This window comes from Pezoporus wallicus, unplaced genomic scaffold (assembly GCF_028554395.1).
Source record: "Pezoporus wallicus isolate ANWC-B61680 ecotype Strahan unplaced genomic scaffold, APGP_CSIRO_Pwel_v1 contig_6520, whole genome shotgun sequence".
In the NCBI taxonomy this organism is placed as follows: domain Eukaryota; kingdom Metazoa; phylum Chordata; class Aves; order Psittaciformes; family Psittacidae; genus Pezoporus; species Pezoporus wallicus.
In genome coordinates, this window is record NW_026636887.1 from 425767 (window position 1) to 450250 (window position 24484).

The 24484-nt window shown below is 40.8% G+C and overlaps 2 protein-coding genes across 11 annotated transcripts in view; one reads left to right on the forward strand and one right to left on the reverse strand.

Annotated features, from left to right (window-relative positions):
* Positions 1 to 15102, forward strand: part of FARP1 (FERM, ARH/RhoGEF and pleckstrin domain protein 1) — a 217393-nt gene extending 202291 nt beyond the window's left edge. For 5 of the 6 annotated variants that reach the window (XM_057402081.1, XM_057402083.1, XM_057402084.1 and 2 more), the window contains exons 19-27: positions 1553 to 1683; positions 4457 to 4525; positions 6443 to 6532; positions 7630 to 7712; positions 8266 to 8378; positions 8864 to 9027; positions 11479 to 11586; positions 12888 to 13039; positions 14139 to 15102. In XM_057402081.1, coding sequence (XP_057258064.1) covers positions 1553 to 1683; positions 4457 to 4525; positions 6443 to 6532; positions 7630 to 7712; positions 8266 to 8378; positions 8864 to 9027; positions 11479 to 11586; positions 12888 to 13039; positions 14139 to 14220 — 992 coding nt within the window. In that variant the 3' untranslated portion in view covers positions 14221 to 15102. Of the gene's footprint in view, positions 1 to 1552; positions 1684 to 4456; positions 4526 to 6442; positions 6533 to 7629; positions 7713 to 8265; positions 8379 to 8863; positions 9028 to 10433; positions 10571 to 11478; positions 11587 to 12887; positions 13040 to 14138 lie in introns of all 6 variants that reach the window. The other variant, XM_057402086.1, reaches the window with a different exon arrangement.
* Positions 15103 to 21363: 6261 nt separating this feature from the next.
* STK24 (serine/threonine kinase 24) overlaps positions 21364 to 24484 on the reverse strand; it is a 48043-nt gene continuing 44922 nt past the window's right edge. For 4 of the 5 annotated variants that reach the window (XM_057402088.1, XM_057402089.1, XM_057402091.1 and 1 more), the window contains exons 9-11: positions 24309 to 24377; positions 22352 to 22488; positions 21364 to 21925 (exon numbers count right to left, since the gene is read on the reverse strand). In XM_057402088.1, coding sequence (XP_057258071.1) covers positions 21889 to 21925; positions 22352 to 22488; positions 24309 to 24377 — 243 coding nt within the window. In that variant the 3' untranslated portion in view covers positions 21364 to 21888. Of the gene's footprint in view, positions 21926 to 22351; positions 22489 to 24308; positions 24378 to 24484 lie in introns of those variants that run through there. The other variant, XM_057402090.1, reaches the window with a different exon arrangement.

Here is a 24484-nt window from a genome sequence, read left to right on the forward strand (position 1 = left end):
CCGAGTTAGCTGCCTAAGTTCCCTTAGATGCTATATGATGAGACCCACAGCAGACAATGCACAAAGTGCAGAAGTAACTTGACCTGTAGCAATAGGAAGTGCCACAGAGGTCTGTGTCACTGAAGTGCTGCGTGACACGGATGTTTGCCTGGGTGTAGCTACAGCCTGAATGATCTCAAGGAATGCAGCAAGTAGTGCCTGCATTTCTTTTAGCCAAGGCTAGGTCATGAGGACAATGTGTCTGATCCCACCTCCCCACAGAGTGCAGTGCCTATCAAGGTTTATTTCCAGCTCCACAGTTGAAATGGATGGTGAAAATAAGAGAGCATGAGAAGGACAGAGTGGCTCAAAGACACCATTGCTCTGGGGTCAGTCTCTTACCAAGGTGTTTGCAGATTTTTGTTAAAGGGAAATGTGGATCTGAATCCCACCAGAGAGCACAGATCTCCCACTAACGGATGAACTGTGCGCTGAAAAATGATGTAAGAGGGCAGAAAAAAGCACTGTTACTGTTGCTTTGACTGTATTTTTTAACTGACTCCAACTGCTCTTCCTAGTGCTAAAATCAGTCATTAAAGTGTGTTTAGCCCATTCAGAGACTGCCCTTCCATCCTGGTGTATCAAGGTTGGTGCTCACATACATGATGGCACAGGGAGTCAGTCCCTGAGCTGGTTGCCCGTGAAAGATCAAATGGTGAAGTGATTTTCAGCTTAGTTCTCTGAGCTGACTTACTGCATTGTTGGCACAGAAAAAAGACAAGAAAGACACAGAAAGCAGATCGGCAGCACCCGATTTGGCTTCTGCCATTTCTGGTCTTGTGAGTGCTGGATTTGGTGTCTCCTGCCACAGCAGGACTTCACAGTGCCTGCTTCCTCCTGTATCCCACCCAATCCTTCTTCACACAGCAAAAACTCCCTTCGACATTGGAGATTTTCCTTAGGAAGATCACTCACAAGTGTTAGGTCACTTGCTGTTTGCAGTGTCTTCGGAGAGAATGAAATAGAATGTGATGCAAGTCAGCAGCATGCAGTTCTTTTAGTTGTTCTCATTGCTGGGACTGAGGGCAAACCCCAAAATTACTGTTTGCTATCTGAAATGATACAATAAATGACACTGCCAATTCCTGGAATTTTCAGATGTGGACCTGGCCCGATGTGCTGCAAGCAGGGGTAAAATGAGTATTTTTTTCAAGCATAGAGAAGATCCCTAAATTCATTGGAGATGCCCTTTAGGAGAACCTATTCGTTGTTGCACTGAATTGACTGGAGTATTCCTAACAAAGTTCCTGTGACTAAAACTGAGCAGTCTTTTGGTTGAGGAAATAGACTGCTTCTTCATTACAGCACTCCACCCTCTCCCCTCCACTCCATAAGATGATGTCCAGAGTTTGTGTGGGTTTCAGTCAGCCTGAGTAGCTTTACACTGTGAAGAAGGGCAACACAAGAAGGGTGAGGTTCATGAGCTGGGCACTGCAGACAAAAACCATCTTTGGTTTTGAATGTTCTTGTAAATTTTTAATAAGCATTTTATGGTTTTGTCCATCTAATCTAGCTGCTTTGGCTGAGGTTTCTGAAATGGTGGCTCAGCTCCATGGCAATATGATAAAGATGGAGAACTTCCAGAAGCTGCATGAACTCAAGAAAGACTTGATAGGCATAGACAATCTGGTGATCCCAGGAAGGGTAAGTACCAGAGTTATGGTAAAGGTCTGATACAATTTCAAAGCATTAGGTATATATTAGAAACCTGTTTTTTAGGAGCAGCTGTGAAACTGCCTTTCCTCATACTAACCTTTTTTCCCTCACCAATAACTATCAAATGCAAACATCATAATGCCATAGAAAACAACAGCCTTTAAAGTGGGAAGAAGCAATCATCTTTATTACCTTTTTACTGTTTTTATTAGGTTTATCTTATGTGTAGATTTGGATGGTAGGCAATTCCAAACACCTATTACATCAGAGGTGGTAAAAAAGTAATATTTATCACAGCATTCAAAGCTTGAGGAGTTGCACCTTTCCTGATTTCCTTCTGCCCTTAATTTTTGTTTTTTCCAACCCTCAGTGCTAGAGCATGGCAGATAAAAGGAAAAGTTAAGACATTAGTTCTGGAGGACATTCAGCCCTTTTATGACACCTAGCTTTGAAACTCAGGGCCCTGGGGAGCGAGCAGTCTCTTTAATCTACCTGTAACATTAAGCAGTACGTTTTGAGACAGTGTTGCCTTAAGTAAACACTTCTAATTATGTTATAAAATACCAACATCTTCTTCTTACTTGTCAAGGCTTTTTTTAAAAGCAGAGGCTTACTTCAGAATAAAGAAGCCTCAGTGTAATATTTTAGCCTTTTTTACTTTTCTAGGTGCATGTATCTGTACATGCAAACCTGAGAGCTGTCTGTTGTTGAAATAATGTCCCCCTACTCCCTGACTTTTGTGTGTAATAAACAAAAACAGTACTTGCAGCAACTGAAATGGTGGGTAAAATGCATTGTTAGACTGTTCTCAGCTTGGGAAAAGGTGAGTTTTGCATTGAACTGCAAATACAGCAGCCCTTGAACTTGCCCTGTAGTGTGTCCATCTAGCCCTGGTAGATCCCACAGGATAGCTGCTCTGCTTGCTGTGCTGTGTCCGTGTCTAGTGCCACAGCAGGGTTGTGGCAGGGAGGCAGCTTGCTGAGCTCTCTAGAGTGCAGCTCATTTAAGCATTCAACCATGTAAAAAAGGGGGTTGAAGTTGATGTGCCATTGTGAAGGCAGTGCTGGGCACAGGCATTTCTGGATTTGTGGTGGTTCCCCACTCCCTCACTTTGCCTCTTCCCTGTCTCCCAAGAATCTGTCATGGCTCATGACTCCTTCCAGTGATCCACAGACACTTCCTTGGCAAGCCCTTCACAGCCTGTGCATCTCTCTATCACATGAAATTAAATGCTGTCATCGGGTGTTTCTGTTACCCAGCTCTATTTAAAGCCTTCTTGTCATAGGAAGTTCAAGAAGAAGGCAGACAGGGTGCAGAAGTTGTTTGCCTGCCAAGGCAGAAAGCATTGGCCACTATACTCTGGCACATGCCCAAGATGTTGCTGCTTCCAACCCTTTCTGGCTCCAAGTGAAGTCCGTGCCCCAGTGCAGGCTGGGCTGGCAGGCAAATGCCACTGTCGCCCACAGCTGTGTTTACTCTAAAGTGGCTGAATTTCACATCTCAGAGGAGAAGTCTCACTTTAGGCTGGTGATTCAGCTGTCCTAAAGGAGGCTGTAGGTAACCATCCTTTTCCAGTTGTCCCAGAGTGGGGTCTCCACTGCCACTGAGCTGGTTCTTCTATTGAATGTTAAAACATCCCATGGTCGATTGTGCCTGCAGATTGTAGTGACCTGCAGCTCTTGATTCATGTCTTTGCACAGCATTTACCATAATGGTGCTAAGCCTGCAAGTGACTATTAGGTGGTACCATATACATTTTAATCAAGATTAATATTATTTGGTGGCCAGCAACAGCTACCAATGGCTGCTCTGGTAACATGAGCCTACTGTGAGACAGGGGTAACCACCTCTAGCCACTTCTTCCACCCCTTAGCCCTTACACAATGCAGGTAGAGGAACTGGACACATCACAGCAACCCTAAGGTGACCAGAGTGTCACTCTGAACTGATTAATCTTAGTGTTTATGTCTAAGCTGCAGGTGATTCTCATGGTTTATGTAACTTTTACATTCACAATTACAAGTAGAATGACCTTAGAAAGACTGTAATAAATAAATATAAACCTATTGGCAGAAGCTGGAGGGAGTGACTGGAAAACAGTATTTTGGTGGGTTTCAGGTAAGTGGAAGGAAGAGTTGCAGTCTAGTTTACAGTAATCCCAGGAAATTCAACGTTTTAAAGGTTTCAAATGTGCTACTTTTCCTGTAATTCCATCGCTAAACATTCTTTAGCAGTTTGATCTGATTTAATGTACTGTATGATATGACATGGATAGTACCCGCAACTCACACTGCCAGACAAATTTCCTTCGTTCCTGATGGTGATGTTGATTTGTGCAGCTGATTTTTACATCTCAGTGAAGAGCTATATGTGCCATACACACAGCAAAAGCTTACCAGTGACTAAGCAGTAACATACAGGCCAACTTATAGTTAGTTTTTACATCATTTGTACCATGAAAAATGCTTAAAACAGAAAGAAGGAGCTGTCTGAAGGAACCAATGTTAGGTAAAGAAAATTTTGCTTAGCTGAATTTTCTAAACGTGAATGAAAGACTACGGAGGAGTTTATCCTAAAGACAGTTACGAATCAAAAGAAATTGTCCTATAAATAAGATTTTTAACACGTATAATAAAAGAAAATGTCTTGGTGACTGATAGTCAAGTCAGTCCCGTGACCAATTAGTCATATTTCTGTTTGCATAGTAATGGTAATCTTTATTTCTGAAGATACATATTTGTTTTGCATTTGTTTCCCGCAGGAGTTCATTCGACTGGGCAGCCTCAGTAAGTTATCTGGAAAAGGTTTACAGCAACGGATGTTCTTTCTGGTAAGCAAGAAGACAGCTTTTCTTTACATAATTAAATGTAACTACAAGCAACTATTAAACATACTGGTAGACTTGAATTGTTAATTACAGCAAGTATTTTTAAACAGCCTTATTTAAGTTAACATAAATTTCTATATTAATTTATAATCAACCTTTGTAGCTGGTTGTAAAGAACTTACATTTCTGTCCAAACCCAATATTCTCTCTGTAACTGCTTCTTAAAAAAGATAAAGCAATTTTTATATGACACTGTGAATATAATAATAAAATTATACCTCCTAGCACACCATCTTAAATAAAAGCAGTCATTATAAAATTAAAAGTGGCACCAGGGTTAGTGATCATATCCAGAAAGGAAGATAAAGAGTAACTCCTGGTGGTATGAACAATAATCCACATTCACAGGGCACATTACAAAACCAAGTTTATCCAGGGTTCAGCCCACAAAAATCTCCCAGTGTGTTGTTGAACCTGCCTTTACCTGGAGATACATTTTGTGGCTCTCACATGAGGAAAGGTGATCTCCTTCCACCATCGCTTGCACCATTTTCAGGTTATGTGGATCAGTCTCTGATCCACAAGAACTGCAAAGGTGATTCCTCCTTCTTCCCAGCCAGCTGGCTTGCTCCCAGGCTCTGCATCCTGTTGCTGCTGCTGAGCCCTTGGTGCCAGGGCACCAGCGGGTTGCCCAGTTGAGTGTGTAGATTTTTTTAGTCCAGTGTTACAGTTCTAGTCCAGGAAGATGCTTCCTTGTCTTCTCATATGCAGAAGGTGAAGACTGGGGGTATGTAGAAGCAGCTTGCAAGTGTGCTAGGCTTTACAGGATGTTTGACATTTAATCTTTCAAATGAGCCAAAGATAGAACAGCTAAATCTACCTGGGTAGGATTATCCTCTGCTTTTAAAGGCACTAAAGAAGAAGCCTAGTGCATATGGTGCACATTTTCTTGCGTACCACAATTCTTGTTACCAGAGGATGCCTCCATGTTATACCTGTATAAAACATTTAAAGTCAGTTTCTTGTGCTGTCAAAAAAGTCTTTGGCCTGTCTCAAGCACCAGGATCTTTTTGGAGGTAAAATCCCAGGTCCGTATTCTGGGATTCTGAGTACATGTGTTAGTTATCATTAGCAAAATTAAATCCCCCTCTAGTGGCTGATCCACACAGCTTAAGAGTTACTGCTATTGGGTTGTAAATGTCTGTGGTGAGAGCTCAGCTTCAGAGTGTGATTTCCTTGCTGCAACTGTCCAGTTTGAGACAGAAATCCTTTGACCCAGGTGGCACAGTGAAAATATGTCATTCATTTCATAGCAACAAAATGCAGGTGGTCATTTGACATGCTTTTGACAACTGCTGTTACATGCAGGAAGCTCTACAAATTGAGATACTCAGTCTCTTCACCTTGGTATTTCTAACCTAAAGCCATCTGTACCTCTCCTTCTAAATATGGGGAATAACAGATAGCCACTTACTTCAAAATTGCGTTGGACACACCTCTCGGTCGTGCTTTCTTATCTTTCCACACAAATCAGAAGACAGCACTGGTGAAACACCCTTATCTTCCATAGCTTCAAAGTGTGGGAGAGTGCAAAACGTATTACTTGGTTTCACTGCTGTTGTGGCTTGTTAGTTCTGACCCAGAGATCATGAAGGGAGCATTAGAAGGCAACATAATATATTGTGGAAAATTGTGGGAATGTGTCTGAGACCAGCTGGGAAGGAAGGCAGGGAAATGACTGGTGCTAAACCTAGCTACTGAAATATTGTGGAAGCCAATATTTTGGATTCAAGCATTAGGACTGCCATATATATAGCCACTACTGAGAAGCTTTCCCATATTTACCATTCATTTACCATATTTTTTTCTACATACAGACATGCCAACATCATCCTGATAATGCTTATTCTTGCCTTTTAGTTTAATGATATCTTGTTGTACACAAGTAGAGGCCTGACAGCATCAAATCAGTTTAAAGTCCATGGGCATCTCCCACTGTATGGCATGACAGTAAGTATCATGAGAACTTAACTTAAGGGATATGTGCATAAATGGTCATTTGTCATCCCATCTGCATTGCTTGATGAATTTCTGCTGGACTGAAAGCAGCAGCCAAAGGCTGTTCTCTGATTCAGAGGAGTTGTGGCTACATTTTCCGAAGCCTGATGGGGCTGTGTTGGATTTGGTGTGTGTTCATGCAGCATTCTACACAAAGGTGATTATATAGCAGAACAGGAGAAAAAAAAGGCATTTGTGGGGGCAGCTTCCTCATAATGCAAATTTCTTGTGAGATGGGTTCTTTTTAAACTGTAAATTTATCTGTGCTTCTTACAAGTATTTCATCAACAATTGCTTATAGACACCCTATGCTATGCAAGTAAATAGGAGCGACAGTCTAATTTCCATGAAAAACCATTTCCTAATGTTTTCAGCGCTGTATCTTAAAGCCGAAGTGGTGGGAAGCTGGCAGCAATGTGTTGGAGCTCGTTACAATTCCTGTGGGAAGCAGTGAATTGAAGCCAATAGCACCTTGTTACCTCCTCTTCTTACACAAGTTCCAAAATATTTTTGCTAGTTTCAAAACACTTGCATCACCCCCTGTGATTTTCATTGGAACTTCTCATGGGTTTGAATCTCTCAGTACTGTTTTCCTGAGAATTGAGTTAGGTAATCACTACTGCTGTAACTGAATAACTCTGAACACCTGCAAGGCTTCAAGTTTTATCTAGGGTTTCTAGAAATCCACTCTATTGGTAGTCCGCTTGGCATGGACTTGTTCACAACAGAGCTGCATTATGCTGCAGTGTCCAGCATTTAACATATCCTTTTGCATGATTAATCACTCTTCTGATAAAAACGTCACTCTTTTCCTTCTGATTTTGGGCACTAAGCAGACAAAGCCATGCTTTTGGCGTAAGAGGTTATTGCAGAACTTACTTTTTTCCCAACTTCAAGCCACCCTTTTTTCGCAATACCTAGCTCAGAATTGTTGTTTGTGAACATTTCTCTTAGTTTTCCCCAATGGCAAGAGCTTGTTCAGTTCACTGTTTCACCTTAAGAAATGTGTACTTCTGCAATCTGACTGCATTTGGGCTTTTATATCTCAGATAGAAGAAAGTGAAGAGGAATGGGGGGTTCCTCATTGTCTAACACTGCGAGGTCAACACCAGTCCATCGTTGTTGCTGCAAGGTAATTCAGTGAGGAAAACATACATGTATAAACCATATATCTCTGCAGCTTTAGCAGTGGGACAGGTAAAAAAGCAGAGGCAGCATTTTGTTTGGGTTTTCTCTTAAAACAGTTTCAAAAGCGTATTGTTTTGTGAAAGCCACCTGTTAAAAAACAAAAAATGTGAATGGGCAGAATAGAGTGGTAACTGGGCAAGTTAGAACCAAACCTAAGTTATTAGGAGAAAAAGGCTAGCATTTTGTGTCTGAATTCTTCCCTGTGAGGGTGGTGAGGCACTGGCACAGGTTGCCCAGAGAAGCTGTGGCTGCCCCATCCCTGGCAGTGTTCAAGGCCAGGTTGGATGAGCTTTAGCAACCTGGTCTAGTGGAGGGTGTCCCTGCCCATGGCCGCGGGGTTGGAACTGGGTGATCTTTAGGGTTCCTTCCAACCCAAACCATTCCATGAATCTGTAATTCATTTATTTGACATAAAAGTAAGCTCAGTTTGTGACTATTTTTTAGCGTTTGCTTCCAGCATGTATGACATTGAATAAAACCTGAATTTTCATTGTTAGTACCCGCTCTGAAATGGACAAGTGGACTGAGGACATTCAGATGGCAATAGACCTGGCAGAGAAAAGCAGTGGCCCTGCTCCAGAGTTACTGGCTAGCAGCCCACCTGACAACAGTAAGTAAATGCTGGAGAGGAGGTTTTATTCATTTTTATCAAGTATGATTGGTAATTGCTTCTAAGTAAAATGGTGAAAAATGCTGGCCACAAGTCAAACTGATACATTTGGAGCTGATTTATATATATGTATATATTTATATATGTGCCATTTTAATGTTCTTGTTGATGTTAGCAGAAAGTTTCACTGAATAGAGAAATGACTTAAGCATAAAGATTCCAGGAACTATTTAACAAGATCTGGGCAGTGCCTGTCCTTGGAAGGTATTAAAAGCAGCAACAAAGCATGGTAGTTAGTCTTTGATTCTAACACATAAACCAGAAACACGTAAAAAAGATATAATCTATTTAACATCTGCACAAAATTACTTTTAAAAGTGTGTTTTAGTTCACAATATTGTGGACAGAATTGATTTGTTTATTTTTTCCAATTATATATGTTGTTGCATAGAGGAAGAAAGATGCTTTTTCCCTGCATTTCATAGAGTCTCCTGATGAAACTACTGTAGACCAGGAATCTGAGGACGACCTCAGTGCATCCCGCACCTCACTCGAACGTCAGTCACCACACCGTGGCAACACTACGGTGCACGTCTGCTGGCACAGAAATACCAGTGTTTCAATGATCGACTTTAGTATTGCTGTGGAGGTATCTACCTCAGAACGATCTGAACTGCAGCTCCAGATTCGCTCTTGAATGACAATTTCCTTTTTGCTCCTCCTTAATAAGTGCACTATTCCGTTGTCTCCTCCCTGTTCCGTTGTCTCCTCCTGGGGAAGTTTCAGGCACATCTATTTAATTATCCGTAAAAGATGGCATAAACCATCAGTCAAGAAACACGTATCCACTCCTTAGTGCATCTTCATAATTTCAGTTAGAGCAGTAATTTTCATAGAAGTAACTGTCCAAAACAATGCTGATGCCCTTTAAAATTTAAAGCAGGTTGAACTGCTTAATGCTCTGTTATAGAGGCATTAAGCCATTGCTTGAGCTGAAAGGATATTGTCTTTAGCTGCTGCAGCCAGTTTTACTTACATGTATTACTAACAAACATACTTTCTTTACCTAGCCATCTTTTCTGGAACCTTGTCTCATTGCTCAGTCTCATCTGCTTTTTCTTTATTTGCGTTTTCCACCTCAAAATGAAAATCCTTTTTTCCCTCCCCAGTCACACCTAAGCCAATTTGATATGCATTCCTTAATTCTGTACTCAACAGACGAGATGCAGTCATTGACTTTTCAAAGATTAAAATGAAAGACTTCCCATTCAGTATAGGTTGTAGGATGAGGTGGTAAGCCGGCTTAGGTGTTCTTCCTTCGCTCAAGGGAATCTCCAGGGAGCTCTGAGTACTTTATCACAGTTCTCAACAAATGGAAATGTATGCTCAATGGAAATGGTAACAGGAATCTTAAAACTGAGAGTGGACTTGCACTCACTGGGCTGCCCTCAGACATCAGGCTACCGTTGGCCTAGAGAAAACGTATTGCTGATGCAGAGCGTAGAGATGCAAGGACAGACGTATTTATGCTTTCTGTGACTGCCTTGGTTTCTAAACAGAAGTAGAGTTTGTTGCTGGAATATGGCAGAGAAAATTATTCTCTACTGGAAAACGCTGACTGTAGAGTCTCATGTCAGTCCCATGCAGGTGGACTTTCTGCTCTGTATACCCTTACGTCCTGTAAGGGAGGAATAGTTCAGCACGGCCCAAGGTCTCATATTTTCCCCTAAAGCAGAGGGCTTATTATAAATAGATATGAAACTGAAACCAGTGACCAATGCTAACAGTTAAACATTTAGTGAGGCAAATCTTCTGGTCTGAGATAGTGCTCATTGTTCCTTATTTTTATTCCTCAAATGAATGCAAACAAAGCTGCGAAGACCAAACGCACCCCGGGAGACATACATTGTTCTGTGAAAACATCTTCAGCTCCACTGCTGTTCCATGCGTGGCAGGTTATGCTCATGCTCACGTCATTCTGTTGGTGGCTCTCACTTCAGCATTATCGTTTATTTTCTTTGTGTCTCTCCCTCCTTTCTGTCTCTCTCATGGTAGAAGATCCTCTCTCTGTCAGTGACTGTACTTCCCTACCTGCTGGACTGATCAGTGATCAGCGGCCTGTTCCCATTTCATATGTCTGCTGGTACCGAATGCAAAGCGTGTCCTTTTATGATATCCTCCAGAGTAATGAGGTAACAGAAAATTAAGGAGTACGCCTGTAACTTAGGGCAAGGAGGCACCAGTCCAGATATCAGAGAAGGGGATGATTTTAAAGCAAAGGCTTTATTATATGCCCAAGACTGGTGAAAACAGAACATTTTCAAGAATATTTCATTTGAAGTAGATACATCAGGACCACCAGACTTTGACTGTTAAGCTTTACAAATGAAGTTGTTAGCTTCTGCATTATATAGAGAGAATGATGTAAACAGCTATTTTGATCCACATGAGAGCCCTTACAGTCAGCAAGGAATGGGAAGGAATTAATTCGCTGAGAATTCCCTTTGATCTGCAAGGCACAATGATACTGGACTTCTTATTGTCACAATGTGGAGAGAGTTGAGTCAGCCAGCCATTAAATACTTGTACTTGGTTACGGCTTCCTCCTCCTTTTTCTTAAAACATCCAGAATTCAGCTAAGACTAACGTTAACAGTCCTTGTTTTTGAAATCTTTGAAAAGTTACCATGTGAACTCACTGGGTACTGAGAGCTCAATCTCTATCTGTGATTCTAAAGTATGTCATAATTTTCCTTTACATCACAAATTCATGTCAGACTTTCTGTTTCCATTCTAAGTATCATTTTAAAAAGAGCAAAGACAGACTAGAATAACAAGACTGATATTTAGTAATGTAATACAGAAAAGCCAGCTCAATTAAAACAAAAACAATGAGTATAGTAGCTTCAAGTTTTTGGAAGTATCCAGCTACAAACAATATATATTAGATAAAATACTACTCAGAAGTAGAACAGTGCAGAAGACATTTTCACGTACAACAAGGTCACGTACAACCAGATAAAGGCAGATAATTTTTCTTACAATAACCAAAGTGCAGGTACCCTTCACTGTTTTATTTGGCTCCTTCTGATCTGTTTCAGAACCAGCTGTCTGGAAATCTCCTCAGAAAATTTAAGAACAGCAATGGGTGGCAGAAGCTTTGGGTGGTGTTCACCAACTTCTGTATGTTCTTCTATAAATCGCACCAGGTAACAGACTGCACAATTGGGGGGGGGGGGGGGTGATGGTGTTGGAAAAGACCTTTTGTGTTGTCAAAAAGGAGGGAGTAAAGCATCCATCAGTCAGGGGTGCTGTAGGCGAGAGAAGCAGGTGCACTGATCATGGCTGAGGAGCAGGTGGACTGTGGAGCAGAGCCTTTTCTCTATCTGCTCACTTGGCAGTCAAAGAACACATACTTCTTCCCTGAAACTTTCATCAGTTACCGTCTGTGTCATCCCTAAAAGCACAACAGATACCACTGCTGCTCAGAAACTGTGGTGTGGGTTTTAACAGAGTTTGCTTGCATAGAAATTCTGAGATTGTTACAATTAAAGACCTGATAGTGACTTACCAATTTAGTTTACCATTATGGACGCTTAAGTCAAACAAGAGAGAACAGTGGCCAATGATTAATCTATATCAGCAAACATTCCACTGCAAAAGTCTACAATCTGCTGGACTTTTGAAGCTCTGTATTCAAGGAGGACATAAACACAAAATAATTCAAGTTCCTACATCATACTTTCATTGCCATAGAAATCCTTACTGATAGTTTCTGCACTAAAAAAAAATACTCGTAGAATATTGATTCTCCCCCTCTGCTTCGCTCTCATGAGACCCCACCTGCAACACTGTGTGCAGTTCCGGGGCCCCTGGCGCAAGACAGGTGTGGACCTGTTGGAGCAAGTCCAGAGGAGGGCCACAAAGGTGCTCAGAGGGCTGGAGCACCTCTCCTATGGAGACAGGCTGAGAGAGCTGGGCTTGTTCAGCCTGGAGAAAGCTCTGGGAAGGCCTTCTAGCAGCCTTCCAGTACCTAAAGGGGGCCTAAAAGAAAGCTGTAGAGGAATTTTTTTATAAGGGCGTGTAGGGATAGCACAAGGGGTAATGGCTTTAAACTGAAAGAGGGAGGATTTAGATTAGACATTAGGAAGAAATTTTTCACTTCTCAGTTCCAGTGAACATGTGGGCTGTGCCTGCTGATGCCAAATGATGGGGCTTTATGTTTGTCAGCTTGAAAGTAGTGAATGGTCAAGATTTCAGACAAGTTTCTCATGAGGAAATAGTGATGGGATCAGCCTGCAGCAGATCCTTGTGAGAAGGGTCTATAAAGACAGGCAAGCTGAAACTACAAGACAATTAAGCTCAGTGTGGTTGTATAAAGTTGGTATTTTTCACGCATGTGAGAAAAAATACGATGATGAACTTCAAATGAGTATGTGTCTTCCATTTTATGGGGTCTCTTTACTTATGAGCATTTGACCATAGAGCATTTTTTATTATTTCTTTTCAGGACAATCATCCTTTAGCCAGCCTTCCTTTATTGGGATATTCACTTACCATCCCTTCTGAATCTGAAAACATTCACAAAGATTATGTGTTCAAGCTACATTTCAAGTCCCATGTGTACTACTTCAGGGCTGAAAGTGAATACACATTTGAAAGGTAAGTCGGTCTTCTGTGAGAGGGAAGTTGGTAGAATTCCAGGAGGTAGATGGTTAGTAGATTCCAAAGAAGGTAAGTAGAATGGAAGTTTAAGTAGGTAAATTGATTCAGTAATACAGGCACATAGTTCAGAACAATGAGAGAAAAAACCTTTCAAAATTCAGAAGACTTTTTCAATCTGATAACTTTAGAACCAAGTGGTTGGGTTTGATGATGCGATGGCTGTGACTGATCAGTGTCACACTAATCAGTCTACTACACTACTGATTAGTGTAGTAATCAGTACAAAACAGGAATTACCCAGTCAAAATTGATCAGCTTGGCTCTGTGTCTCACACTTCAGCGAGCACGTAAACAGATCACAGGACTCTTCAGAAGAACTTCACTCCCTCTGGTGCAACTGAATGGAAAATCCACACCTGAAATAAAACTCTTACTATGTGTTTATGCCACTTCAGCATGGAATTTTTATACCTCCCACTGAATTTCAGGTGCATGGAAAGCCAGGAACCAAATTTTGCTCCTCCTAAATGGCAGTTTGAGGTTGTTCATTCTGAGAACTAATGTAACTTTTACATGACACATTTAACGTCAAAAATCTTAATGTCATCCCTTATTGAAGAAAGCTATTTTTAAGTTTTAGCCATATCAGCTTAAAAGTATAAATTAGGCAAACTGTGGGAAAGAGATAATCAATAGAACAGGGAAAAGCACAAAAGCCCCTTCTCAGTTCTAGGAAAAAGTAGTAGGACCTGCAGCTGAATTACCTTTTTTCACTCTAGAATTAAGAGTGGTTGGTCGTGACTGGTCATCACTTGGCCCATCCAGAAAAAAAGGAGACTGGGTGTCTGCAGTATGAGTAAAACCCTAAGTTCATGAATCTGGGGGGGGTTTAAACTTCCTTTTGTATATGCATTTGTCAGCCACTTAGATCTAGATCCTCTTGCCTTCAGCTAGACTTAGGAGTGAATTAGAGATGCTTCTGTAGGCACTGGAAATAAAACTCTGTACAACTGGCAGTGCAGACTGTATCTTTCAAGAAATCTATCCTTAGGAATTGACCATTCTTTTGCTTGTGTCTCCTCGTGCCTCCTCCCAGATGGATGGAAGTGATCCGAAGTGCCACCAGCTCTGCCTCTCGCACCCGAGCTCTGAGTCACAAAGAGCCTCACGCCTATTGACGGCTAAACAAGCCGCCGTGTTGATTGTCCAGCAGCTGCTGATTTTCTAGAGGACATTTGAAACTCCTGTCTCCTTCCAAGCTTAGGAAAACTCACACTTTGGTAAAAGCAAAGAAACAAGAATCAGAGGGGTTTTGCAGAAACCTTTGCAATTCCTCAGCGAAACTGTTTAAGTAAGCAAGTTCTCCGTACGTTCAGGCTAGCGTACCACCATCCCAGTGGCTGCGGTTTGTTTCATGTCTTGTATTTTGTCATTCTGTGCTGTTTTTAGCTTGTGCCAGTATTAAAATATTGTCCTTATTAGAGTGCCAAATGCCAAAAGACATTTTGTTGCCTCAAAGATTGCACCTAAACAAAAAGAAAAGAAAGATGACGTCACAATCTGAACACTTTCTCCTCTGAGGCAAACTCTATTTCTTCTCTTTTCATAAAAATATATTTTTTTTTTTACCATGTTAATCTGTAGACTGCTGGATTTTTAAATGTAGACGGACTTTCACGGTATAGAATATAATTATATATACAGCAAGCAGTCTAACAGGAATGAGATGATAACTTCCAGATTTCATCTTTTCCCCCAGTCTTTCTACATTTAATCAGCAAGGAATTACTAATTTTCTATCTTTAACAAGGAAACAGTTTACAGCTCATTCTCATCTCCCTTTGGGGTTACAAATCCATGTGGTATAAATAAAACATAGGATTCTTATCTAACCCTTTTCTTGGTGCAAGTTGACCAAACTGTTCATCTGTTGGCTTTGAAAAGTGAATACTACTTGCAAGATGAAAACTTTTTAAAATAATCCAGTGCAATATTATTTGGGCTGATAATGTACTGTGAATGGTATGTACAAGAAGAAATTAAAGGCTGTGGTGACATTCTGCTGTTTGTGTGAAAGAAAGCCCGTATGCTATGTGACCTGTAGCTGTTTGTGATTGATTTGGAGAGTGTTCTGGTAATGCAGTTGCTGTCAGCTGGGGGTACCCCTGAAGCCCCAGGTTTTTATCCTGCCTGCTACACCTCCTGGCATGACTTGTAAGTTTCTGGTTGGAGTTTCAGTCTCTCCCTCTCTTCTCACATGCTCAGTATGCAGAGAGAGCAGCAGTTCCATTTCACATACCCAGCTTTACCACTGGATAACACCCTAGTCGGGATAAGCTGTTGCCCCTCTCAGAAGGTTGGCAGCACTAAGTCTGCTATGCTTAGATGCTTTGCCTTATGTTTAAAGAAATACTTTGTCACGAGGGTCATTTAAAACTCCCATGAACACAAGTTCAACATGCTGGAAATACACCTATCCCCCTTAGGAACCTCTGAGGAGACAGAGCTAGGCAGAGTGGCCTGGATATGAGAAAAAAAAGCTGGGACTATTCTACCCCTACTTTTTCTTCATCTAGCTCTTCACTTTGTTACTGGCTTAGCTATGATGTGCAATGTATAAAATGGCTGACAGCTTTGCTTGCAACTAAAGGGAATAAAATACCTCACAACATGATCACACTCTTCCTGTTTTGAGACAGCAAAGACTTCTTTGTGTCCCTCACGTTCCCCCAACCAAAGGTACATGCAGACTCCCATCCAGGGAGAGGGAGGGTTCCTAACCCTTTATGACAAGCAGCAGACCCCATGGCCAACTTCCCCGGCACAGGGAAATGAGGATTTCTGCATACTTCCTTTGGCTGTTTGGAAACCTTCCCACTCCTGGACAGGTAACTTGTTGCAGTTGCTCTTCTCCGTAGCTGTTTCCCCTGATAAGTAAGTACCGATATAATGATCACATCTACCCTCTGGCATCACCTCTGTCTGTTTATGACATGAAGGACAAACTTAGCAAGTAGGTAGAAAAAGACCTGAAGACTTTTTGTGGCAGTGTCAGGTCCCAGTATCTTGTCCATTCCAAGGCTGCAACCCTGTTCTGTAGCGCCAAAGCAAGTGAATTCCACAGCCTCAGCATACCAACAACATCCAGGAATGAGCACTTTGGCACTGACTGGGAAGGTGAAGAGGATGCTAGTGATGAGGCAGGGACAGCTCACAGCAGAGAGAGATTAACAACTTGACAGTATTTTGCAGGCAGAGAGCAGAGGTAGTCTGTGGCTGCAATTTCGTAGGATGCACCTGATTCAGGAGTTTCACCTGTTTGTATTAGTTTTTTTCCTAGACAAAATAAGAAGTTTTTAATAAGATAGATAGATTTTCTTCTTCTTCCTTCTCTACCAGAGTAATCCCTTTTTTCTTCTTTAATGGAACCAGTTGAACTGCCCTCATTTTTCAGCATTTCCTAGTTCTTTACTCCTAAGGTTAACCCCAAGCTGAAAGTGAACAGTAAGAGAATAAAGGCGACTGTCTTGATAATAGTCATATCTTACAATCAGTTGAAGTCTATATGTATGGATAAAACTTGCAGTTTACTAGAAAGCTGTGAGACTTAAGCAGCTGCTTCCAACCCCAATTCACAGCATGCTGCTGGTCATCCCATCCAGTGGGGCACAAAGAAAGGCAGGTCACAGCGTGTCCCTGGGGAGCAGCCAAGACTTAACGCAGTTTTGCTGTTGCCTAAATGCAGTTTTGCTGTTGCAGCAGTGGGAAAACCTCAAACTGGTCAGTAAGAGATTTACTCTTGTTGCTGTTATTACTCACCATGAATAACCAGTTTCTTCTTCAAATAACAAATAAAAGCAAAACAGGAACCTTAGGAAGTTGCAGCACATAGAGCGGGCTCCTAGGGATTTTCTTCCACAAGACTAAAGAGCTCCATCATTTCTTTGCTGTCCAACTTAACCTCCATTAAGACACGACTGTTGATCACTATACCTCAGGCCTACCTATTGTCACAAAATTTTAACAACACTGTTGAGATGTCAGTGCCTTTGTAAATTCAGCTGAAGCTTGCCACAAATGGCAGACTGAAAGGCACGGGAGCAGGCAAAGCTAAAGTTGCTCTGATTGCAGAAATCTGGATAAAGGTCTCTGACTAGAGAGAAAAGGGCTTGCAAGGAAAGAGGCAAAACCAGGTGCACTATCCTACTATTCTGTCAGCCAAGAGCAAACCAGAGAAACAAGCACAACCTGAAAAACCCCATTTTGAGCATTTTTTTCCTTTTTATAGAGGACCAATTATGTGGTCTTCTCCCTCAAACCATAGGGATGGCCGTACAGGGACTCAGCATTTGCTAGAGCACAGATATGCCCCTCCCCACCTCTCCACCAGGGATACAGGAAAGTTGGTGGAACACGCACGGTTTTTAATAGCAGAAGATGTTAATTAAATGTAATTACAGGAGTATAGCTGTCACATGGTTTGTCACAGGTTACATGAGCACTTATGGATGCAATATTTGGGGTTCCATTAATGCAATTTGACACAAGGTCTTCATTGGCAGGATGGGGAATACAAAGCAGGTTTTAAATCACTGCCCTCTGTAAATGCACACTGTCTTGCTATAGGACAAACCCTAATACAGAGCTGCACATATGTAACCGAGACAGTACACTAGCAATCACTCCTGTGGAGATAAAAATCCACCTTAATCAAGAAAAGAACTAAACTTCCCACATGGTTAGACCATCTGTCAGAAATCAGCTTATTAAATATCCCAACAGCAAAAAACATTCTCAGTGTTCAGAAAGTGTTTGAGTTTATGCAAGAGTTTTGTCTTGTACAAATTCTAAGATTATTACAACTAAAACCTGATCACCAGTTTATAACCTTTCTGCTTACCAGTACCAACACAGGCACAATAGCTGAGGTGGAACCCTGCAGGAGCATCGCCTTCTGGGAGGAGAGCCCCAAATCTCATCTTACTGACCACTCAGATGGCAAAATTTCATTAAACTTTTCCTTCTTTATTTCTAGGTCATGTAGTTTACAAGTTTTATTATGTTGGTGTAGAGTGACAAAAGTAAAACTTAAATACACGGTTATAAACAGACAGCAATGTTACAGAAAACCACATACACACTGGAATCATCCTCTGTAATCATGCTTTCCAAGAAGGCAGGAAACCATTGCGGTCACTTTGTCTGCTGCAGATGCTTGCACATCTGCAAACTACAGTTAAAAAGAGCAAGCTTGCAGGTTTGTGCTATACTTCAAGCTCCTCCCCAGCAACTTAGAAAAATAATTTGCGATCGTACTGATCCTTGTGTTATCCCCATGCTTCTTCGCAATTCTGGCCACGTTCCTGCAGTGACATATTTGAAGGCAAAATACGCTTCCCTAAAAGTAAGGCTAATGTAAAACTGTTGCAAACTGATAGCATGTTGTTTAAAAAAACAAACAAAACCACAGAATGCCACATGAAGTAGTAAGAGCTAAACATTTCACAAGCACACTGAAAGCGGAGGCAGATGAAGGAGTTCCAGTGGACAGAGAAGGAACAGAAGTCAAAGTATTAACTGCTTTGCAGGTAAGTGCCAATGCACACGCTCTTACCTTCCCCCTGTACCATGAGGGTGCAACACCACAGGTAAATCATTCCGCAGTAACTGGTTGATCTGCCCATACTGATGTGGATGTACACAAAACGTTTTGAGCTACAAAGGAACTGTGGCTCTTCTGAGGAAGAGCTGCTCTGTTAGCACACCAAAAGCATTCAGAATGACGGCAATCATGCTGTCGTCCTTTAGTAAACTAGTGATCGACAAAGTGCAACTGCATGGAAAATTAAGTTAAAAAAATAGATTACGCATCTGATACTTACAAAAAGCAAGCCTTCAGTTCAAATGACTGATTTTGTTTTCTTTACACAGTGAGTTTATTTAATGCCTAATCTTGAAATCCCTGACAAATATGCAGTTCCACTAACTTAAATGTTTGCATAAATAGGGCTAGCTTGTCGCTTAGTATATTCAAGACTAAGTGAAGCACTACCTGCACAGAAAAAATCGTCAGTGCAACATTATAACACAGACATGATTTTAGCATAAGATAACCTCTTAAAATATCAACACGCTTCTTTTTCTCTCACAAACTGAGGACAAGCTTCTTTCAAACAAAGCCCCCCTTCTGTTACCAATATAGATCCGGTTTTTAAAGCATCCATACTTTCCAAAGCAAATGATTGTAATTTTGCATTCAAGATAAAGCACACCTGTTTTGCAGTGAATCTCAGTTTAAGATAGTCTATATTTAAATAACCTATATATCACATATAAAAATACACATCTCTACCATAAATGAGGTCTTGTCTTTTCCTAAAGATCCCAGCCTTCTGGCCCATTGCCCTGGCTGTAGCTCTTACGCATCTTAAGCTTCTAAACCAAAGGACACGTTCACGACGCAAATTCTGCCACAAGCTACTCTGAGAAGTATTTCCTCAGCATACAGTCCTGGAACACAACTGAAATGCAACTCAAACAATAAATGTGTGTGTAACTTTTTAAATGATTGTTCAAAAAGAGCGTAACTTGCAATTTCATTCAATTTTCTGATTGAGAAATTCTTGAGGTTTCAGCCAGCACCATAAATTTAACTTCCCCACTAAATCTCTGAGCTCTGTGCATCCCCAAGTGCACTCACTTTAATTTAAAATCCTTACATGAACAGATGACTGGAGAAAAGCTTCTGTTAATCTATCTGTATTTCAAATGCAAACACAGCAATTTGTTTCTGTATGCTGTAACAGCACGTATTTACTGAAGGGCTGAATGTTCTGCTACTGAGAGGGCACAGGTAAGTTTCCCATGGCACTGTATTCAGGGATGCATTTTGCAATAGCAGAGCTACATTTGCTTCGTCAAGGGTAAGCCTCACCTTAATGTTTAAGAGCACACAAGCCAGCGTATTTAAAGGTATTAATAAAAGAGGAATTATAAACCATTGCTCAGACTTAGGCATTGTTCAATTTACCTTAAATCCACGCAGCCATAAAGGAAAACCACTACCTCATTATGCTGGCAACCATCTTGTGTCTAAGAACACCGGTTAGAGAACAAGCGCATGTCCACTCAAACTTGTTTCAACCAGGTCAGAAGTTCATAGCTCCAGTGTCCTCGTACTGCTAAATCATTACATTAATAATTAAGGCAATTTATATGCATAGAATGAGGGTGATATGAAGTTCTGCAAGGACACCTCACCAGCTTCCAGACTGGTTAGATAACCCGGTTCTTTTCGTACCAAGGCAGGTAGATATACCTGTACTTTGAAAAAGTTTTAATCCTTTCTGTTCCAAAATTCATATTTTTTTTTTTAATTAAACAGGTAAGTTACCTCACTGTCATGCAAAACATAAAATCATCAATTTCCTCATTAAAAGAAGGCAAAAGAGCTCTCCTAGCTAAAAGAATAAGCAGCACCTGAATATAGCCTTGGTGAAAAACACCAAGATGAACCTAGAGTAATAGCATGAAAAACCAAAATGCTGCCCAATCAGCAGTGTGTGTCACTAATGTTACTGCTTCCAGTCATTAAAAAATGTTAAGTCAGCTACTAGGAGCACTGAGAACAGTGGAAATCTCAAAATTTGGACTTTTTTTTCTGGGGAGGCAAGTAATAGGGCATGGTATACACCACTCAACTCACTGAGGCTCAGCTCTGCAGCCTTTCTGTCCAATAGCCATCGCTTTCAGTAAAGAGACACACAGATTTAGGCAGCAAGACCGAATACTGAGTCTGTGGATAATTTTTCTTTTACACGGCAAGACATTCATTTTAATGATGTGAATAGGCATGAGGATTAAATTCATGCCACTGTCTCAGAGCTCAGAGCCAACCTCTATGGAAATATTTCAGAATAAATGAAGATAACAATTTATTTGCGTGAGCATTCAAACACGGTCAGGTGGAAAAAACATTGTATCTGAATTTCACTACAAGCTTCACAAACACCTATTACTAAAATTGAACAATACAGTGTTCAGAATTTGCATTGGCACAATTTAAAACTGAAGAACTGAAAGAGCTTATTCTTTAGGAAAACAATAATTTAAACTTAAAGTTTTGAGAGACAAGGTGAATTAAAACAACCAGAAATAGTACCATAATTAGAAAGTCACGCTCAGAATATAGATTAAGAAGTAAGAAATACTGGAGAAATAAAGTTGTGTCATTGCTGAGGTACTAGTAGAAGGTTCCATGGTACAGGATTAACTCTTTCAATGGCAAATCCTTCACATACAAAAATCAAACCAAGAGTCACTTATCACAGAGTTCAAAATTTACATGTAATAAAGGCAAGGCAATACTCAGTTATGGCCTGTCAAATATTTACCCCACTAACATTATCTACAAAAGCACTTTACCATTTTGTACACAGTGATTCCTTATCCACGTTGAAAGGCTTTCAGTTAAAAAAGACATTATATACATATCTGTACACAATTCCAACATACGCCATCTCCCAGTGGAATTCTTAAAGCAAGATACCTGAGGTTTCTCAATATCTTCAATTTCTCTATCACAAACCTAAATATACATTTCAGATTTTACAAAAAGTCACCCCGCTGGAATATGTGCATTAACATTTTTAAAAAAATTATAGCTTTAAGTTGACGAAAAGGTCTGCCTCCATCCGAGAGACTTCCTTTTCACTCTTGTATGTTTAGGAATGTCCTTCCACCAAAGGACATTCCAATGACAGAGGAGCAGAACAACATCAGGGTGTACGCCTTCACTGCAGATACTGTGGAATTTCAGTTGTCTTAGAAAAACCAGGAACAGTAGGTCAGTAGGATGAAGTACTTCCTCCAGCTAGTGAGTATCTGAAAGAGAAAAGAAATAGTTCTTGATGTGATTTTCAGAAAGGAGTTCTGCAACAACCGGCAGCTAAAAGTTACTCCATTTTATGCTGCTGAAGTTCCAGCCTTTTTTCACAGAATCACAGAATGGTTTGGGTGGGAAGGGACCTTGAAGACCATCTGGTGCCAATCCCCCTGCCATGGGCAGGGACACCTCCCACTAGACCAGGTTGCTCAAAGCCCCATCCAACCTGGCCTTGAACGCTGCTGGGGATGGGGCAGCCACAACTTCTCTGGGCAAACTGTTACAGTGTCTCACCACTCTCATAGTGGAAGCAAGCACTTAACTTTCTTTGAATAGAAATTAATTATTTCAAATTAACACGAGCCAAATATTTGCATAATCAAATCTGCAGTTTTCTGTAACCTTTAGGGAAATAATTTCATTACCTCTGAAGCCTCTGCACAAGGTGCGACACCAGCTTATCTGCAATGCCTGGACAAGCCTCTTCAGCTAAATAAATAGCCTTTCTCAGTTCTTCTATGGAATCTGTGTTACCACCACACACTTCACTCTTCTCTTTCAACTGAAAGAAAACCAGGAAGAGATACATTAATAAGAGATTCATAAGTTTTTCTACAAACAATATGAAGCAAAACTGCGTAAGAAAGTGACCAACAGTATTCACAATGCCAGGATCTGACTTTCATTATACACCTTCACATCCTGAAGGCCTTTTTCATCCTGAAGTCAGTCTTTGCAGTAATTATCAGGATATCATTCATCTTCACAAGTATTCCATCATTCACATATCCTTTTCAATTGAAAAATTACAAAGTATTCCAAGAAAGATGCACTATTTACATGCGCTATTTACCTGTAGCTGTGTAATTTCAATATGCGCTGCTTACACATACTCACTATAGTATACATACTTTTACACCTATATGTATACACTGCAGGTACACTTGTGCAAGCACTGATGGAAAATGTTTTCACCCTATCACCTCTATTAACAGGGTACCCCAAGTACTCTCTCATTTTCCCCCCAGCCCCCGAAGCAAAGGATCCCACAATCAGCCAGGAACTGAGGGCTGAGAAGGAAGGTCTCAGTGCCTCACTAAGATTACTTAGGGAGAGTACTTGGCTTTCTGTGCCAAAACCTTTGACACCTCCATGATGACAAAAAGCTCAAATGGGCAGCTTTGTTCTTTCTGGAGGAGATCCATAGAGCAACTCACTAACTTAACTTGCAATAACTCCTGATGGTGCAGATACCTTCAGTTTGAATGCTAAATAAATGGAACACTGAAAATGTAACATAAGGCATCCCCAGAGAGTAGAGACAGTGACCATGCCCATAATAAAAAGGAAACCCTGAAACAAGATTCCAGAAGAGTTTGGGAAAGTTGTGGCTATCCTCCAGAAGCTGCATGGAAGAGGAGTCTAAAGTATAACTAAACAGCAGATATCAGACCAAGAGTCTTCTCATACAGCAAGAAAAGATGTGTGTGAAGAAAAAACCTTCTGTAGCCTCTACATGTTATAGAGATGAAAGTAAATGGCAATTTGAATAAGGACTGTAGTGAAAAATATTTGTGTTGCTACAACAGTGCTGGGGGAATCATATACTCACAGGGATCAGCAAATGGCAATTAAAAGAATGACACTGAAAATGAAGATAGGAAGCAAGAAAGGTAAAGAATGACAGCAACCAGTTAGCAATGTCATGGGAAGGAAGAACTCGGAGCAGAGATTTCTAGAAATCATGCAATAAAGGGCATGGTGATGAGAAAAATGAAAAATAAAGAATGAACGAAAATAGAAGATGGAGTGTGGATGACACTGGGTGCAGGACCTGTATCATGCTTGGTATTGGAAAAGGGGAAGGAAGACCTAAAGGAGACACACAGCAACCAGAAAAATGTGTGGAAGATGGAAGGGTAGAGAACTGAAAGAAAATTCGCAAACAGAGGCAAGCAAGTGGATAACGCATGAAGAATTGCAATGGAGAATGCCAGAAAAATAAAAAAATAAAAAAACCCCCATTTAAAGTGTTTCTCCACTCTACGCAGGAGAATGTCAGGCTGACTTAACACTGGAGTCTGACTAACCAATACAGAGGACATCCCCTTTAAATAATTCTAATTGCTTTATTGCACCGAGTATTTCTCATGTTCACCGCTTTAGGCTACCATGGTTGACGCTGCTACCATTCACATGAAGTACTATTAGAAGCAGAACAAAGATCTTAAGAGCAGGCAGGCATGAAAGCAAAGGGTACAGCTAAAGCTGTAACACATTATGTTCCAAATGGGTTGTAGAAACCTTAGGTGCCACTCACTGTATTTTTCTATTTTTCAGAAACAAATCCTGGACCTGTTAGGTTTTAAAGCAATAACTTACTTCTGCAAATAAAGGTGATATAACTGCAGACAGACACTGGGACAGAGGCCTCTTTGGGATATCCTTTTCCTTTAAAGAAAACAAAATTGTGATCAATTTTACTTCTAGAGAAAAGCAACCTCATTATATTCTGCTACTAATTAAATAAAAAAGTAGTTCCAACATGCTACAGTTAT